Source organism: Dufourea novaeangliae, unplaced genomic scaffold, assembly GCF_001272555.1.
Source record: "Dufourea novaeangliae isolate 0120121106 unplaced genomic scaffold, ASM127255v1 scaffold77, whole genome shotgun sequence".
NCBI lineage: Eukaryota > Metazoa > Arthropoda > Insecta > Hymenoptera > Halictidae > Dufourea > Dufourea novaeangliae.
The window spans coordinates 394,618-413,744 of NW_015373956.1; the positions used below are offsets into that span (position 1 = coordinate 394,618).

The 19,127-nt window shown below is 31.9% G+C and overlaps 2 protein-coding genes across 2 annotated transcripts; both read left to right on the forward strand.

Moving 5' to 3' along the window:
• Nucleotides 1-2,623: 2,623 nt before the first annotated feature.
• LOC107186329 (protein MAK16 homolog) lies at nt 2,624-4,602 on the forward strand. The gene is given in 8 exon segments (XM_015574171.1): nt 2,624-2,748; nt 2,812-2,858; nt 2,930-3,073; nt 3,622-3,934; nt 4,017-4,162; nt 4,164-4,200; nt 4,312-4,389; nt 4,462-4,602. Coding segments are annotated over 8 exon segments (921 nt in total). The 5' UTR covers nt 2,624-2,733.
• A 286-nt stretch (nt 4,603-4,888) lies between these two features.
• On the forward strand, nt 4,889-8,665 carry LOC107186331 (post-GPI attachment to proteins factor 2-like). The gene is made up of 5 exons (XM_015574172.1): nt 4,889-4,921; nt 6,452-6,756; nt 6,861-7,128; nt 7,865-8,062; nt 8,302-8,665. The coding sequence occupies exons 2-5, from the start codon at nt 6,592-6,594 to the stop codon at nt 8,433-8,435; spliced, it is 765 nt and encodes a 254-aa protein (XP_015429658.1). The 5' UTR covers nt 4,889-4,921; nt 6,452-6,591; the 3' UTR covers nt 8,436-8,665.
• The last annotated feature ends 10,462 nt before the right edge of the window (nt 8,666-19,127 follow it).

Consider the following 19,127-nt stretch of genomic DNA (forward strand, 5'->3'; position numbering starts at 1 on the left):
AAAAAAAATACTACCGTATTCGTTGAACTCTTTTCCGTAAATCATTGACACTTTGATATAGCTTTTAATCTCATTGAAATAGTCTGGAGTGTTAGCGATACGGTCAGTCGACCGTAATAGTGGAGCGCCCGGTTCTTTTACCTGCACCGGGGCGCACCGCTGTCTTCAATAGGTTACTACTACATTAATATGAAATGCATCACCCTACCGATAGACTTAGTTTACGGACAAGAGTTTAACGAATACTTTAGTATTAACGAATACTTTAGTATTAACGAATACTTTAGTATTTAGAATAGTACTTTTTTTGGATTTACCTGCACCGCGCACTGTCAGGAGTTGGCGAAAGATTGTTAAAAAAAGGGATTATTCTGGAATTCAATGATATAGCTACATTCAATATCAAAACAAACACAATATTACAAATTATATGATTTTTATATTTCTAATAATTTCCGAGATATTTGACAGAATACTATAAAAAAAAGATACGTATGAAATGTTTTCATGAGAACTACAATTTCACAAAGTTGTAATAAAATTGTCGATTGTCAATTCTGTTGTGAGTTCATGGTTGCTACGAGGCCGAAGATTTTAAGCCATAAATAACCGAAAATTCCACTTCGGCCTCTACAAGGGTGGTCGTCCAGGACCAAGCAGCGTCAACTGACACGTGTCGGTAAATTTTTTTCCTTGCTCCTCGAGATAGACAACGTACACTGTACTTTCCAACTCGAAGCAAGGGATACGTTGATGGTCCTCTTCATTTCGGACATTTTTAAGCCGATGCACGTGATGTCTGTTTTCTATCTCGAAGGAGTAGGTACCCTGGCAATAAATTAACGGGCTACGGCGCCTTGGAGAAACTGCGCGACGGTCCTTCCCTTGCACTTCTGCAAAGCACGTGTTATCCTAGAACCGTTGGTTTCTTTCTACCTAAATCTTGTCATGGTGGGAGTGAACTCACAATGTAACGATAGGAAACTACTTGGGGGTAGAGAAAAAATTCTGTCAGTCGGTTAGCAATCGGGAGACAGAGATGTTCAGTTCACGGGAGTATTACGCAATGTTATGGTGGTACGTACACAATAACGGATATCCGGGTGTTGCTGTGCAAGTGCTTGGTACGTAAAACATCTGAAAAATTGAAAACAATCGGCCCTTTCCGAGGCCACGAATTTTCCTAACGTCGGAACAACACGTTGGATTAAAAATACATTAAGTGATTGCGTCGGGTGATCAGTGTTAGTGGTCGTGCAGTGAAGCGAGTACGTATTCTGTGGAATAACCAGGACGCACTTGACGTTACAACCCTTAACTTCGGCTGGTGAGGTATACCTGCGATCACCTGCGAACTGGGCGATACCCTGCCATAAACCGTTTCGGCCGTCGATGACCAGGATCGGTTCAGTGACCTAGTGACACAGGTTTGCATACTGCAGGTGAATTTCTGAAAGGGTGAATTCTAATCAATTTATTGTTGATTACTATTCTTTTAATTGAACGCAAGCTATGGCTTATTTCCAGCAATAATTCTGCAAGTTTCTGCACCTAACTGACAAAATTCTGACCTAGTGACACAGGTTTGCAAACTGCAGGTGAATTTCCGAAAGGGTGAGTTCTATTCAGTTTATTGGTCATTATTGTTTTATTAATTTCACCGAACTACAATCACTTCTCGTTTATTCTCTGTTACATTACATTATCGTTCACACGTTATTTGAAAAGGAAATTTACAAATTCGTAAAAAGGAATTTACAAAAATGTAAATGTGCATTCGTCTTTTTACGTTACACATAATTTGCCTACATTTACGTTTCATTCATTGATCTCTTTAAATAACAACGACAGATGATAAAAAGTATGATTTTATTTGTTACGTCTTGTTTATTTGCTATTATTATACGCGGTTTCCTGCGATGCATGGTGACCTACTTGTTCGGAGTTTCGCAGGACAAGCGTAGCGCGTAGCCACTGCTAGCGCGGGAACTCGGCTGGCAAACTCGCGCTCTGATTGGTCGCGGTTTTTCGTTAATATCTCGGTAACGAAGCCTCAGTTTACATTGTTGCTAAGGAAAAAGTTGTTCCAATTCACCCCCCGAGTGCCCCATTTCCGGTCGGAGGAAATTTTTGGGACACCCTGTATATTGCAAATTGTAAAAGTTTAAATTTTCATTCGTGCGTCATTCCGTATCTCATCTACGTCTGTTTACATTGTATGCCGACGGTCGGTCGCTGGCCTTGGACGTTCGGCGAGAATCCAAATCTCACCACGAGCCGTAGGTCGTAGCTATTCCATCGTTCTCCTCACGGGCAGAATTGCATGCGGGACATGAGGCAACAGCGTCAGAAAAATGATACTGTCCGGCAACACTGTCTTCGCGTAACAAATACACAAACCCAACTTGATGGTAACGGGGAACAAAATTTATTTGTGGGTACTGCCGCTAGATGTCGTGTTATCAAGCCGTCCCTAATATCGATTATGTGTTTCCGCTGGCGTCCGATTGTTTACATCCGCGCTTCGATCGATTCGGAGTTGGCCCCAAAGGAGTCTCCTTCCTTAAGAGTGGCAGATCCATAGTAATCCGTGGTATAACCTATATATAACTTTAGACTTTGTTGAATGTTGAATAGGTACACGTGTTATGTTTTTTAAGAAGAATTTAGACTTAAATATTTAATATTTTCTATAGAAACATTGTGTATGAGATAACATATTACTGACACAAAATGCAACACGACGACGTGAGTATTTTATAACTTACTTATTATAGTATTGACATTTATTCTAACCCAAAATTCTTTCAGGTTGTGTGGAGCGTTATCAACAAGTCTTTTTGTTCCTTCAAAGTAAAGTATGTACAGTTTAAGAAATTATTAACGGTTTCATTCAACAGGTTTTTTATCTTGTATTTTATTTTTACAGCACCAAAACTCAAAGGTTTTGTCGCAATGAATATAATCTTACGGGTTTATGCAGTAGAGCATCCTGTCCCCTTGCAAACAGTCAGTATGCTACAGTTAGGGAAGAAAATGGTATTATTTACCTATATATGAGAACTGCAGAAAGGTGAAAATTTAATTTCAGATTATAAAAATAGTTCTATCAATATTTTGATGAGTATATTATTGTTATTTGTATGTGTATTCTATAATACACAAATAATGTGAACAAATACAACAAAATTCTACTTTAACTTAATAATTTTATTTTACTTTTGAAATAGTTAAAAAAAATAATTAAAATGAACAAAATTTTCATGATTATCACATGCTCTTATGTCTCTGATAATGATCTAATTAATGATAGCTGTAAACACAGCAGTGGGTCTTTTCATAGATAACACTAGACTTGAAATGAAATAATAAGTGATTAATAGAATGATATCATAAAATAAACTTAAGTTTTACATCAATTTTATAGCCAGTCATAAAATTTTACTGTACCTCATATTTACCAGTTATAAAGGTGTTAGCCATAGATAAAATTTCTAGTTAACTTCTATCTTTGCAAAGTAGACTCAGAATGTAAGTTTATATAAATATAAATCAGTTTACTGTCAAGTTTGTTTCAACAATCTAGTCATATAATATTCAGTAGAAATGTTCTTTTTACAGAGTGCATTTTCCAAAAAATGCATGGGAAAAAGTTAAACTCTCTAGAAACTTTGAGAAAGCTATAACTCAAATCAATGAGAATTTGTTATATTGGCCAAGTTTTGTAAAGGCAAAATGTAAACAAAGATTTGTTAAAATTACACAATACCTCATACGTATGAGGAAATTGAGGTTAAGAAGGCAAAAACAAATTGTACCAATCCAAAGGAAAATTGAAAGGAGAGAAAGGCGTAGAGAAGAGAAGGCTCTAATTGCTGCTAGATTAGAAACAGCAATAGAGAAACAACTTATGGAACGATTGAAGCAAGGCATGGTATGTATTTTGAGTGTAACACTGTGTGCTTACATTAATTGTCGATTTTCTATACACATTCATAGAATATTTTTTCTTTCAGTATAATGACATTTACAATTTCCCACAAAAAGTGTTTGACAAAGCTGTGGAAGCTGTTGAAGTTGAAGGTGAAAGTGAAGCTGAAAGTGAAGAAGAAAAAGAGAAAGAAATTGAAAAAGAGGTAGAAATGGAATTAGAAGCAGATGAAAGGGAAAGATGATTTTGATGTTGAAGAACTATCTGTGGTAACTTTTATATATGTAGAAATTTGTGATTTTAATTCTTATGTACATTTTATACATGCATTTGTATATATTCTTACAAATTTCTATAACTTGATATTTTTGTTTCGAAAGGATGAAGATAGTGATTCAGGTCACAAAGAAAAAGTTGTACTACCTAGTGACTTTGAATCTGAAACAAGTGATATTGAGGTAGTAAATTAAGAACCTATATTTATGTTAGCTAAATATATAACTGTGTCTAAAATTGATTTGTTATTGCAGGATATAGTAGCACTATCTGCAAATAAAAAAGCGAAATGGTTAAATGTCCCTAAAAAAGGCAAAGTACAAAAGAAAGCCCGACCGAAAGTGGAAATTGAGTACGAAATTGAAAACGAACCACGTCAAAGAGAACGAGCATGATCATTTTTCAATTAGAACAATTAGAATTGTATTTTCAATAAAGTGTAATTTATATAATATTAAAGTTCATTTTATTGTAAGGAAAACCATTAAATTTGTTTAAACAGCTTAACACAGCTACCGTTGAGGTTCGTCGGTGAAACAACGTATTGACACCGATAAGGTAACTGTGGTATTTGTTAGTGAATATGAGAGAATTTAAATTTTGCGCCCAATCAGAGTAGGTACGTGAAAAGCGTATATACAAATCATAGATGGCATCTCTTTCAACGAAAATTGTGCGGACTAGCAGACGACATGTTTGTACACAAGAAATAAGGTAAATTTTTCGACTTTTCTCATGAAGATTATAAATGCACATGAACGAATTGTACACTGCCATACCTACAGTAATTTAAATAAATTAAGATTGATTCTAAATTTTGACATTTCACAAAACCTTCGTCATAAATACAGCATCGCGAGATTACTTATTCGTACATTCTATATGCTGTTTATCTTTTACGTACTCACTGGTACTCACTTGTATGCAGCCTGGGCAGACGTATCATCTGAACTGCTGCGACATTTGAATAACATTCGCACTGATCATGAAATAAATTAACAATTACACTATTGAATACATATCTAATGCATTATGCAAGTATATTTATTGAAATAGAACAATTTCTTTGCATGTCATAAAGTATGTAAAAAAGAATGGGCCCACAATAACTTCCCGCCTGTCGAATACATTAACGAAGTTTTTGTATTCAAATTTCTATTGCATAAACAAAATTCAGCTACTTTACGTTGTGAATTCCGGATGGAAGTATTGAGTGTCAATAAATTGTCTACAGCCAAATGTCATGAACTCCGCGTTACCCATGATAGTGCCTTTTGTTTGCTATAAATAGGAAAAGTAGGTTATCCGTAAAATCAATTCTGAAAATAGGGCAGTTAACTGAACATGTTAATTGTTTTGAATATATAACTTTGAGCCAAGGATTCTGTTTATCCTAATTTTTGTCAATTTTTTAAAAGTATTCTTCTCGTTATTCATTTACATACCCGTATGTAACTTTCGTAAGTTAACATATTTATATACTTTAACTGAATTGTAAAGGTAACATTTAATTGTAGTAAAATCATATACATATTTTGATTCGACAGTGTTTATATAGTCAAAGACACCATGCGTTACCATCAGCGTGAATAAATAATTAACGAAGTATATTACATTTTTCACATCATTAGTTGAATATAACAATAATCTGTACGTTATTTACATAAAATGGTATTACTCTCCAATAATACGTTTACAACACAGTGAATACCAAATCACTTAAATCAGATAAATTATCCCACCCAAATTTATTTTAATTATATATTTTCTTGCGTAATGTATGATAAAATAATGAAACTGCACATTTCATAAATTTTTTATTTTCTTGTAAAATAATAAAACCCATAATGCAAGTAATAAATGTCTCTACTTAATTCTCATTTTTTAAAACATAATATATGAAAATGTTGATTTAATAAATCTCTATAATGATAGGTATGTACACACTTGCTATTGAATAAACACATTTTATTCTTTAATTAGATGTAGATTTTTGTGTTAATTAACATTGATAAAACTCGTACACATGCAAAGGACATTAGCAGATTTGACTTGTTCTAAAACTTTTAATCATATTGTAAATACATTTTGCATAGGATGTTATTTTAAGACTAAAGTGTGCTTTATATTTTTTAATGGCAACATACAAGTTTCTGGTGAATGTTTTTTATATTAGTACATATTTTATTAATTTTTTATTTTATATACATATATATATATATTGATAACTAATTTTTATTACAGGTGTCATACAATTTGAAAAGGTTTTAGAAACTTTTAGTCATATCTAAAATAAGACACTATTATGGTTTTAACATAGCCAAAAGCTATTGAGCTCTCTTTTTATTTTGTTCATAAATGCCAAAATAATAAATAATATCACTATGGAGTTGAATAACGTGGGAAGCAACAAAAGCTCAATATATATGGCAATATCGTTTAAAAAATTATGTTTGGCAACAGTGTCGTTACCACTTGCTACTCTGTTAGTCTGTTTTATTACAGGATATATCTTCCAACAAGATGACATTCATGAGACACATTGTAGGGTGAGATTACTTATACATTTTCATATGTACTTTAAAAACTGATGACAATTAATTATTACTAATCTTTGTATGATGTATACTAAGAATAAATGTTTCAAATGTAGGTCTACAATGTACTTCCATCAATCTCAGCCATTACTGGTATTTCTCCTCAAAGATATTTGTGGCGTATAAGTATAGCATTACACATTGGTCCTCGCCTAATAATTGCCAGTGTTTACCACTCGTATTATTATAATATACTCAAAGAAATTGAGGATATACCTTTAAGAATTAAAGGAAGTAGACTTTTAAATTTATGTTACTGGCTGAATATTGGAGAAGTAGCAGCCTTATGTGGTGTTACATATATTTCCAACAGAGAAAATTATTGTAAGTAAATAAAGATGTTAAATAATTGCATAATTACTGAATCTGCATTATCAGTCACTTGAAATCCATATATTTCTTTATGAAATACTCTTAATAGTGGTACTCTACAGAGTCTATATACGAGTAACAATAATAATATTGACTAATAAGTAATCTTTATCAACTGAAATAAAACATGATATTATTTTATATTAGTTTCTCAGGTCTCCTCGTTACTGTACATATATTACTTAGTTCATCAATAAATTCATAGCAAGTACCCAAAAGTCTGTTACATTGGATAATAATAAAGTTATATGATTTAAAAAAAAAAGTAAGAGCATGTTTTTCTTCATATTTTTGTACATTTATTGACATGATATAATATGCTGAAAAATTATTGGAGTGCTTCCATATTTTACTAAAGCTTGTCATAAGAGGTAGCATTGTAGGCATCACTAATTTCAAAAAGGTATCCCTACTTACTGTCTTACATAGTGGTGTTCAACAAAATTTTTGTTATAAATATAATCAGTTCTTCGATAGAAGTTGAAAAATTCTGCTGAGACATTAGAAATGTCAATCTAGCTAGTTAAAAAAAAGTATTGTATATTATGTGATCCCCACGGTGCTGTTTTTCACTGTAGTAGTCAATAATAATATATTGTTTATTTCTGATAAGGAATTTCGTGCATATTTTATATTTGCAATTGTAAAATACATTTATAAAATATAACTAAGTAAATTATTTTTACAGCGGTGCATGAAAAAATCTTCATTGCCTTTATGATTAGTTCTCTAACATATATGCTAACAGCAGTGAGGCTGGGTCGTCTTATAACACCAAATGCACCAAGTCTTCAATACAAACAGGCACTTTTTGTAACAAGTCTTATTAGTACTATTGGACTTATTGTGTTTTTCTTAAAACACAGATTACTCTGCCATGATCTGGGTAAGAAAATTCACACATCTATAATGGAATCAGTAAATCATAATATATTAATATAATATATAAAATCGAGAATATATTAAATACATATAAAGAACACAATGAAATTACAGTTTTACTTAAATACAAATCAAATGTTAGCTAAGTAACAATCATATTACGTAAATAAATAAATTTGGATTATATATATTTAGTTTTGAAAGTACTACATATGAAACTTACTATAATATTTTTTCTAACAGCATTTAGTTGGTTTTCCTTATGTGAATATGTGATTGCCTCCGCAAACATGGGTTTTCATGTTACCGTAATTCTAGACTTTCCCAAGGAGCAGCTGATTGTTGGGAATGATTTACCTGCTTTAAAGGTGGATTAACTCTGCATAATGTTTTATATTTATGATTATCCGATTATTGTCATCAAAGTGCCTACTGCCACTGTCTGGAAGTGCTATTGCCAACAATTAAGAGTACATACATAATATTATACAAAGCTGAGTATCCACTGGTAAAAACTGGTGAACATTTTTTAGCAAAACATCTTCATAGGCGGAAAAGAATAAGCGATGGTAATTTCAGAATTACTGTGAGTTCAGAAATTTAATTTTTATTAGTTGTTAATTTAAAAAATTTCTGTTTCCATGTTAAATTGTTTTGAAATATTTGTGTGAGTATAAAGAGGGGCTATTTGGTAGTTGTTAATAATTTCTGATTGTCTTTTACTAGATTTGGATATTTATTCTTAAGCTGGCAGTAATACACAACAAATTTTTATTCAACTTGATCTTAAACTTCGTTCATATTTGCTACGTTTATTACAGTCGAAAAGTATTGGAACTAGGATAATCTATTTGTATGCCTACCATAAATGTTTACGATATTTAACTGTTTTACTGAAATGATAAAATATTAATACGTGCTCAGAAATGTTTTACATATATATTGAGTGGATACACAGGATGATGCATCAAAATTTCTCCAATTATCTTACTTGTGTTAGACCAAAGTAATCTTAGCTTGACTTTATATTTTAGAATATGCTACAAAAATTGTCTGTTTCATGCTTTGAATTTTGTTGCTAGTAATTTTCAATTGAAAACAAGTATCTTCCATTTATTTTCAATATACAAAGGCACAAATAAAGTAATAAAGTAAAGAATCTAGCGCTTCCAAAGTATGGCACTGGTATCTTCCCAGACAATGAAATCTTTAATGGCCTTTTAGGTAGTGAAAACTTGTAGTGATACTAGACAATTATGTATCCTACATACAAACAATATAACATATTATAAAGTCCAAAGTAATGAGATTCCATGTTTAGTTTGTAAACATAGTTTATTTGAAAGAGGAAAAAAGAATAGGTACTAGTATGAAAGAAGAGATTGTGGCATGAGCTGACTTATAAATAATTTTAAACTTGCTTCTTCAGAGTTTTTTGGGAAGTGAGAATTCTAGTCGGTAATTAAATCTAGTCGTCGTGTTTTTGATCTGTTTTAAAACCTTTTTGCGTGACATCATAAATTTTAATGCATTGTTAGCATGTAGGATGCATTTACATTAACGTGATTTTCGTCTTTAATGAGGGTAACACGTTCATAAAATAAGTGTACGCAATCTTAATTTAAGATATAATAGAAATATTGTACAACGTTGTACAGCTGTATGTATCATGAATATATTTTGGCGCGTGTAAGCATACACAACTCATACATTATGTAAAATACTCGCATGATACAACCAAACAGGAACAGGTTATTTGATAATACTCATATAAAATCAATCATTGCACTATTGTGTTATAGATGTAAAAATAAATGTTTATGTTTGTATGTAATGTACAAGCTTTAAGTGCATCACGATAATTATTAAATAATTGGCAGTTATACAATTACAAAGTTAATAGAAAAAGATATAAACAGAAAGTGAAATCAACAATTATCTTGTATAATGTATTCCCGACCAAAACTTGAATAACGTCCAAAATTATTAAACAACTTTATGAAATTCGAATAACTATTTGTACCAAATTTTGTAATCGAAAACCATATTTTCCCTTTCAAGATTTCATACTAATATTTTACACAGAGCATTATGTGAAAAATATTTGTGATAAAGCACGTTGTTGTAGTTGGCCAAATCAGTTTTATAAATTCATATAAATACTACTAATTCTTAAAAACGTTAGGTGAATATATCATCATTTACAAAGTATTATGAATAATATATTACAGAATCATTTACATTTATTTTTCATACATTTTGTTTTGAATGTCGATGTTGATAAAGCGATTTTGAATAACGTTTACTTGTCATTACCGCACATTTTTACATGCAAATATCATTTATATTATACTTCGCTATTTGAATTATTCTTTTCATCTTTTCTTAAATTTCATTAGAAAATCATCTCCACAATTGACATGTTTCTGCATAGGCTTGTAATGTACAACTGAGTGACAACGTTTTCTTCTATGATGTCTATAACGTTATTTTTCTGACTATGTTTCTTAAGTTATAAGCAGCTAAATTTTCTAAGCATTGAGAATAATCCTAAATGTGAAATCACTTATGCAACATATCTTAATAATTTGTTTTATAATACGAATAACTACATATTTTATACTCGTTTCTCACGATAATGGAAAAATAATTGTGGATTATTGCAGTTAGTTCTTCAATACAATTATCAGACATTAAAGTCCGTGCCAAGTGATGTATTAAAGATGTGTATCTGTTATATTGGCTTTGAATCTAGTATTTTATAGATCTTAACTAATCTACAAAACATCTGTAAATTATCATTTATTTCTCATTGTGTAACGACATATATTATTTATTTCAAATGGTAATCACACTGTTTTAGTTTTAATTACCCTTTGAAAATCAACTGAATTTGAATATGTATCTGTAGTTTGCTTATAATAGACATAGATAAGATATGCATACTAATTGAAAAAGTATCCTAGAAGTGTAGTAGTTGTAAACTGTTGAAAACAGTTTGAAAAAATAATTTATTATACTCTATATAAGTAGTGCATTTAAAGAACATTGTTAATCACTATTATTTATTATATCTCGGTATCCGACTTTATAGTAAGGGGTACACTTATTATTTAGTATTACTGCGATGCTTTGATGAGATTAATACCACCTTAAGAGACAAAGAATCTTAATAGGGTTTATGTAAAATATCACATTAGATTCTATGTATTATTTAGATCTCTGTTTGAGATGGTTCATCTAAAGCCATTTTTTCCCATGAAGTATATATTTATATGTTAACATTACAATGGGTTTTCTCCTGTAGATAGGCAGTTTATTCTGTATTCTTAGTGAAACAAAATCTAGTTTAGTACAATTGAAGGTGATAAGATTATAATTGAAAAACTGTAGGTTTTAATAGTTAAAATATTGCTTCCTTGTTCTTAGTCCAAGTAACACATGTAAAAGAGTCGAAATACTTGATTATTCAATTTAGCCAAATTAATACTAATACACAATGTGTACACTTGAGGAATGGTTTTCAAGCCTTATAATATTCCTCGGACAGTCCTCTCTAGTATACACTGCTTCAATAATTCTAGTTGAAAATTATTAATACAATATACACATGGTTTACAAGTGATTCTTACCGTTTATAACTAGGGTATATGTAGTCCAAATGATACAAAACATTAGAATACTGAATATAAATAAATCTACAGATTTGTACAGTATGTAGACAATACAATTGTATACAGTGTTTTAAACAGCTGATGATATCAATGATTTGTAGGTATTTGATAAAAGTTTATTTTTTATTAGAACTCATTAATCTACATATTCAATTTAAACTTATTACATCCAATCAGGTTTTTCATATTATTGCTACTAGCTTTATGCCATAATAAAAAGTCTTTCAAAGGTTATTTAGAACATTGCATTCTAATCTTATGAATTAATTCTTATATTAATAGTTTCACTGCTTTTTCACATTCTTTCAGTGACAAACTTATTAGAATGTATTTATTAAATTTTTTGTTAATTAGGTACATAGTAAGTTACAGTTTGTATTTTTTATAAGTCATATTCTTATATGTTGGAAATCTTTGGAGCTAAATGTACTTACTCAAATGGTTGGGAAGCAGTGCTTGTGGATGTACAATTACCATAAATTATAAATATCAACGCACATATTCCTTCGTGAGATTTTGACTCCAGGTATTCCAGTAATCTACTGTATTACAGCCTTCCTATTTTATACAGTTATAATACACAGTTTCATTACTTAAGTAAAATTGGAACTGTAATACTATTGTGTTAAAGAAATCTTTAGACATGTAAAATATTACATTTTAAATTTTTACTCATATACAAGAATTCCATAATAGGTATATTATAAAAAAATTGTGACAATGCATTTGTTTACTTAATACTTTGAATGTTTTTTTTCTTCCGTGATATTACAATAAAGTAGCCGGATCCTTTACAATGGTCAACTTTCATGATAAGTTTAATTAAGTTCATAAAATTTATTAATCTTAAACCAAGAACCTGAAAACTCGGTGAAATATTTTCATATCTTGCCTTTCATTAAACAAATAAGTTTTAGCCCTATACAAATTTTTATTAACATTGGTCCAATATTTATCTAGAAAAGAATAATGTCATGACAACGCGCAGTACATAACATAATAAAATTGTGAGAAAGAACTAAATTTTTTTAATTTGCAATTCTTAATTTTTTAACTGAATATATTTATTCATGTGCTATTTCTAATAGAAAATAACGTGGTTAATAAAAAGGCAAGGTCCCTAATAGGGATATTTTATATTAATTTATAATATTAAGACATCATGTAAGTTGTTAAACTTACATTATAGTTGTGCAATATTTCTCAGATTTGAATTTAGAACAATATATTATAATTCAATGTGTTCATCATTCATATGCTTGATCTAAGTAATATTTTAAGGTAGTTTCTGCGTTTGGTATCGTATCCAGCTATGGCTCCATATGGCGTTTTGTACTTTTTATCAATCTTACGAATTAAATTTGAATGATTAATATTTTAAACTACTTCAAAATATTTAAATGAAAACAAAATTTTCAAATAAGTGGGAGAAACAAAAATTGTTTTCCTTATTGTAAAAAATTATAATTTTTTTCATTTTCAAGAAAAAAGTGGAAAGTTCGTTGAAAAAACTAAAGGAAAACAAGTGACGTTGCTGCTCATAGCGGACATGCGTAGAAGATACTACCAAACGCATTGAAACCTATTAAGTTTCCATACTTTCATCTTAATTTTTAGTTTCATTTGATCGTTAACATATCCTTTTTTCCGTGCCATTATAATCTCCGTAAAAAAATGTATAACCACCTAATTTTTTATGAAAATATAATTTTTTGTAGCTAAATAAGTAAGGCTCGTGTTAAAAATAAATTTTTATATCGTTTCTTTTTCAATAATTTTATTGTTGATCTTGCAATTTTTGGTAGCAATCGAAACTTGAAGCTTTCACGAATGTTTTGTTAAATTTTCAACTAAATTTATAATTATTAAAAATTTGCGGAAGCCACCTTAAACAGATATCTGCAGGCAATGTTACGTCGAAAATTCACGGGTGTAGATCAAATGATCCAGTTATTACATATGTACGTTTAAAATGGGCGTGACGAAGGAATATAGTTGATATGTTACGTTATGTGAGTGTAACAACGAACTACTGAATCAAATGCGTCAGTAACTATTGAAAAATTAGCGCAGAAGTTGAAAATATATTAATAATTTTTTCTTCAATTACTGGCAAAATGTTGTTCATTCTTATTAATGTACATATCGAAAAAACCGAATTTCTTACGCGATGACCTAATACATTAATTACAGTTTCAATTTATTACTAATTACATCTCTTCTTTACTTTTTTATTTGACAGTTTACCTGCACTTTTTGCTTATCAATACTTAAGAGTACTTAATTATTACGATACATTTACTAAATAACTTTACGTTTAACTCCATAACAATTTTTAAAAAAGTAAGATACATAGTGTTAATAAAAATGTGGAACACTTCCACGGAATAGATTCTATGTACCAAACTCAGACGAAAATTAAGAATGACAAAAGTGCTTTCGAGGTTTCGTTTGCGAGTTATTAATTCTTGAAAATACAGGCGAAATACGCGTAAAATACGTCTGACGCGACGGGTTATTCTACTTGAGAAGCGTACTCTTCAACTGTTTCACGAGTAGGCTTCATTCATTTCATTTTATTTCATTCTTTAGTTTTTACTGGGTCATCGATCGAGCCCGTGCATCAGCTGAGAGTCGGCTGTTCTAGTAGTATAATCCATCAACCAGACTATTTCATGTGCATTTATCCCGTATTTTTAACAATTAATAAATAGGAAATGAAGTTACTGAACGGAACGCAATTTCATAATTCTTGATGTTCGTCTTAGAATGTAGAAAAGCATGCTACATTTTTATTAACACTTTGTAGTATGAACACGAGGAAAACGGCATATTTGACATACGATAAACACAATCTGGACGGGCCGTAATTGTTTTTCCAACCCCATGGCCTAGAGAAATGAATTTTTCTTTTTTTATGTTCTTATTTTCTGTTTTCAGTATCAATATGTCATTATAACTATTCTAAAAGACACGTAATAATAGAAAATGTTTGTTTTACCACATTTTTTAATGGGAACTATATCCTCTATCCGATTGTATGATTTGTTGTTTAGATAAATCGTTATATTTGAAACCGTGAACGACTGCAATAAATCCTTGATGAGTGTTCGAAGGCTCCTCGGCGCCGAACATTAAATATTTCATAACCTAATGGTTATATGCGACTGAAACAAATATCATTCGTTTCAGAATACCAAGCTCTATCATTGTGTTAAATCTCATTAAAAAGTCAGTGTTACCTGGGGACCTCTCCTTGTCAGCGCCGAGAAGCCTCCGACACTCATCGAGAATTTACTTTAGTACCAAACTGTTCCTTTAGATGGCAATGATGTAGATAAATTCACTTGTGGCTATACAAGACGCATAAGTATCCCCCATAATGCTGCAAAGGCGGGTGCTGAATTGAAAGGGCTTGGGAACTATAATTCTAAACCTAACCCAAGCGGTCGCGAGATTCGCCCATGTTAGGAACTAGAGTTCTCACCCGTGCCGAACGTATTAAAAGAAAAAAAATAACAATATAATGATAATAGTTGCGCAAGTAATTAAAGACAAAGTAAAAGACGATTTGATAAGTAAAATTGTGTCAAAGTCAAAGACCTGTAAGATAAAACTGATCCCTTCTTTAGAACACGGTTATTTTGTTATTTCGCAATATTTTTAGTAATATTAATTACGCAGTCTTTTATACGAAAACCTAGGTACATAGATCTGCAAAGTACTTGTAAACGCAGATGTATAGATTCAAATTAATATTTAAAGTCATTTTTTAAGCAAAATTTCAGAGATGAAATTTCTGTATATCCACACTGCTTTACTCTTTTATGAGTAAGACGTATTAATATGTATGTGCAAGAGATGTGATGGCTTTTGACGATCGTCTCAAACAGAGTGAGATATGTGTCAGAATCTTTACTTAATTGATGTCAGCCACTTGGCACGATAATTCCGTCATGAATGAAACTGAATGTTCGCTGCGGGTTAAGCGGAGGTTTATTATGTAAAGTACTTCAAAGAGTCTGGAGTAGAGTGACCACGCTACTATAATTATAATAAACTATTGTACGTTAAGAGCATCGAGAGAAGAAATATCAATAATTACGTCTTACGCACTTTGCCCCAAACAATTATACATATAATCAGAGATTTGAGGCTTTCACGACCGGGCATCATACAGTTCTCACTGTTGAGGCTTTCAGGTGTAAGCCTCAACAGTGAGAACTGTAATTGTACATATAGCGAATGCACACACAATTAGAAACCGTAGGCGACGAATTTCTATCGCAATTAAGTACCGAATCACTCGAAATTAAGAAGGGTAGTGGTTGATAAGCAGCTCGATAAGTTTTACAATGATAAGTACACGTCAATTTTTCTCGTTGCATGCATGTACACACTTTAGCGCTTTTAACCACTGGGCTTTTTACTAAACGAGTATTAGTTTCAAAAAAAAATTAAACTTCAAAGTCACACGAGTATGTAACGTAAGATTATACGAAAAGAATGTGCTAACATGTTACAATGATGCGTTCACACCCTCCAAGTAATTAAGGGAAAATTAGCGAAAGAAAAGTTGATGGAAAACCCTTGAAAAAAATTACTGATAGAAATTTAAATTTGTATTCCAACTATTTTTCTAGTCTAGTATTATTTTATTGTGAGCTGATATTTTACATTACGCAATGTTATCTGCGTACAAACTATATTTTTCTTCTTTGTAATTGATTTAAGGAGCTTGCATGCAAAAATGAGCCTCCTAGTATTTTTCGTATAGTTCGATCTTAATTGAACTTACAATTAGTGAAACATCGAAAAGTCAGTAATGAAAAGCATATCTGAACGATAGAGGTACTGGAAAAGACGACAGGAATTTCTATAAGAAGTTACGTTAACGACTAAATACGTTATTGTACTCTAAAGAATTTGAATAATGCTTCGGTTCGCTCCTCACTGAGACCAGGAATTCGAAAAGAAATTTTTACACGGAGATTCCTGTTACCCACTCGCGGATATTATTCTATGATGCATATTTTGCTGATGAAAACGTTTCTTTGATTCCAAGCGTGGAACGAGAAAATGCGTCTCCATGTTTCAATGGATGTTTTTTTCGACACGATGTGAACTAAACCGCTCTACAATTCTGTGATAATAAGCAAAAATAATTGTTTTTATGTATGTATAATTGTTTACAAAGTGTATTCAACTGAAGCTCTCTGTATGTTTAAGGTATACATACATTATTACAGAATTTGTTTTTGTCGTGACACTGGGTGACGAAAGAAGTTTCTGACGATTTCTTTGAAACATAGTTTTTGATGATAGTACTTCGCTAGTAATAAAAAGAATATAGTAATTTTCCGCTATACGCTCGAACGTCAGGTCAGCTTGGCCGGTCACAGAAAAGAACTGCAAATGAAAACGATAGAACTGAGCGTCGAAGTGACCGACAAACATTTAAATGCCCATGTATCGGTGAGATAACATTAATGCAACTATAAAACTTTTATTTTTGAGTTATTTGTTAATGCAAATTCCAAATCATATTCTTTTATTATTGCTTCTGATAAATTAAAAATAATCTATATTATGTCGTGTTTGGTTTCGTTTTAATCAGAAAAATCAAAATCAAAATAAAATTTTCATTGACAAAAAACCATAAATGAAAAGATCGCTTGACTTTCATGGGGGGACTCTTCCTCAGTAGTGGGAAGAGTCATAGAAGCTTTTGACACGTCAAGGATTAACTTGGCCTAACGTACAGCGAAACATTACTATAGCAATGATTCAGGTAACTGTATATTCAATAGATGTACTTGTAAGATTTTATCTTAAAGGAATGATATAAGTTTCTAAACCTATTCAGAGTTATTTGTTTTAAATGAACCCGGTGGAATTATATTGTAAGGAACTGGCGATATAAAAAAAATGTTCTCACAAAAGTTGTTTAGTATGAAGAAAGACATGAAGTAATAGAGTTAATTTTTTTGTCGATAAACTAGCGGGGGAGATAACAAGGTCAAGTCAGTTTTTTAAATCGGAATGCTATATTTTTTTATTCGTAATGTGAGTGCGTTTTTTGAGACGAGTTCAACGATGTGCTACGTAAGGTCAATGAGTGTAGTAGGAAGTCGTAAATTAGTGAGATGTTAACATTATGTCATCCGCACGCGTAATCAAGATTCGTTTGTTTAGCGCCGGTAGGACTTGTGCTCGTGTAGATCTTTTCTTTTCCAGATCATAATTAAAAGGTCATGTTTTACTAATCTCAATAGTTCTTAATCCTGTCTCCTCATTTTCACGAAAATTCGAGGATATATGTAAATAAATGTAAGATTTCTTAGTATTATATATACTGTTGAGTCTTTCGCGAGGGGTATTGAATAACACACGCGATGGTTAATCACTATTGAGGTTAACATGTATTAGGGATCACGAAGGTTTACAATATGTGACTTAATCCTAGGAGGTGGGCGCAGAGACTCACTGCCGTGTCTTCTCGAGCCTCGTGGACGCCTAGTCGAAAACAAAAGATATTCGTGGTGCGAATATGGCGCTTCCGCTAGTAGCGCCTTTTCGACGGTATATTCGATTGGATCCCCAACATATACGTTTTATTTATGTATTAGTTTCCTGAATGCTTAATATTTCTCTTTTAAATGGTAAGAAGCAAAACAATCTCCGAGGTGTAAAAGCATTCCACAAGACTTACACAAGCGATACTAGCGTTTGTGCGATAGCTTTGCACGCGACACCAACGTGGTGTCACCGGCATTTGCCTGAAATTTTTCGCGTGGCACCAACGTGGTGTTACCGGACGGCATAGTATTAAGGGGGGAGACTCCGTGGTCCGTGCGCTGGCCGTGCACTCACACAATCAATGAGAACCGTGTATGTATATGCGATGTGCAAGAGAGACAATTGATTTCGTAAATTCCAATTTCTGTCTGAACAATTGCACAAATGAACTTTTCACGGGTATAGAACTCACGGGTAGACTTCCCTACAGGGTGGTCTGGTCCGTATAAACACCAATAAACACATTTTAATTGAAAGAATTAGAATTTTAGAAAGTGTGCAATTGTGACAGACGCCGATGAAAACACACAAGATGGCTGCACAAGTCACATTTTGTCAAATATCTCACGATTTAATGGTTTTCTCGTCAAAAGCAGACCAGACCACCCTGTACACTACTATCACACTATCGTGCAAATTCGATTTGAGTCATTTTATCACTTCTGGAAGGCACAAGTTGGTTCCTACGATTTGATGCGTCCAGACGCAGAAATAAACAGTGGTATAGTTCAAGGATTCTCCGCTAGAGGCGTTTATGGTATTTGTCAGTCACTTTGGCCTGCGTTACCACGAGCATCGATAAAACAGAGGGAGTCG

Excerpts from the sequence above, each read along its gene's own strand:
- LOC107186331 (XM_015574172.1), top strand. The coding sequence starts at position 6,592 with ATGGAGTTGAATAACGTGGGAAGCAACAAAAGCTCAATATATATGGCA. Across the intron at positions 6,757-6,860 it reads TTCATGAGACACATTGTAGG|GTCTACAATGTACTTCCATC; the intron begins GTGAGATTACTT and ends TTTCAAATGTAG. Across the intron at positions 8,063-8,301 it reads ATTACTCTGCCATGATCTGG|CATTTAGTTGGTTTTCCTTA; the intron begins GTAAGAAAATTC and ends TTTTTCTAACAG.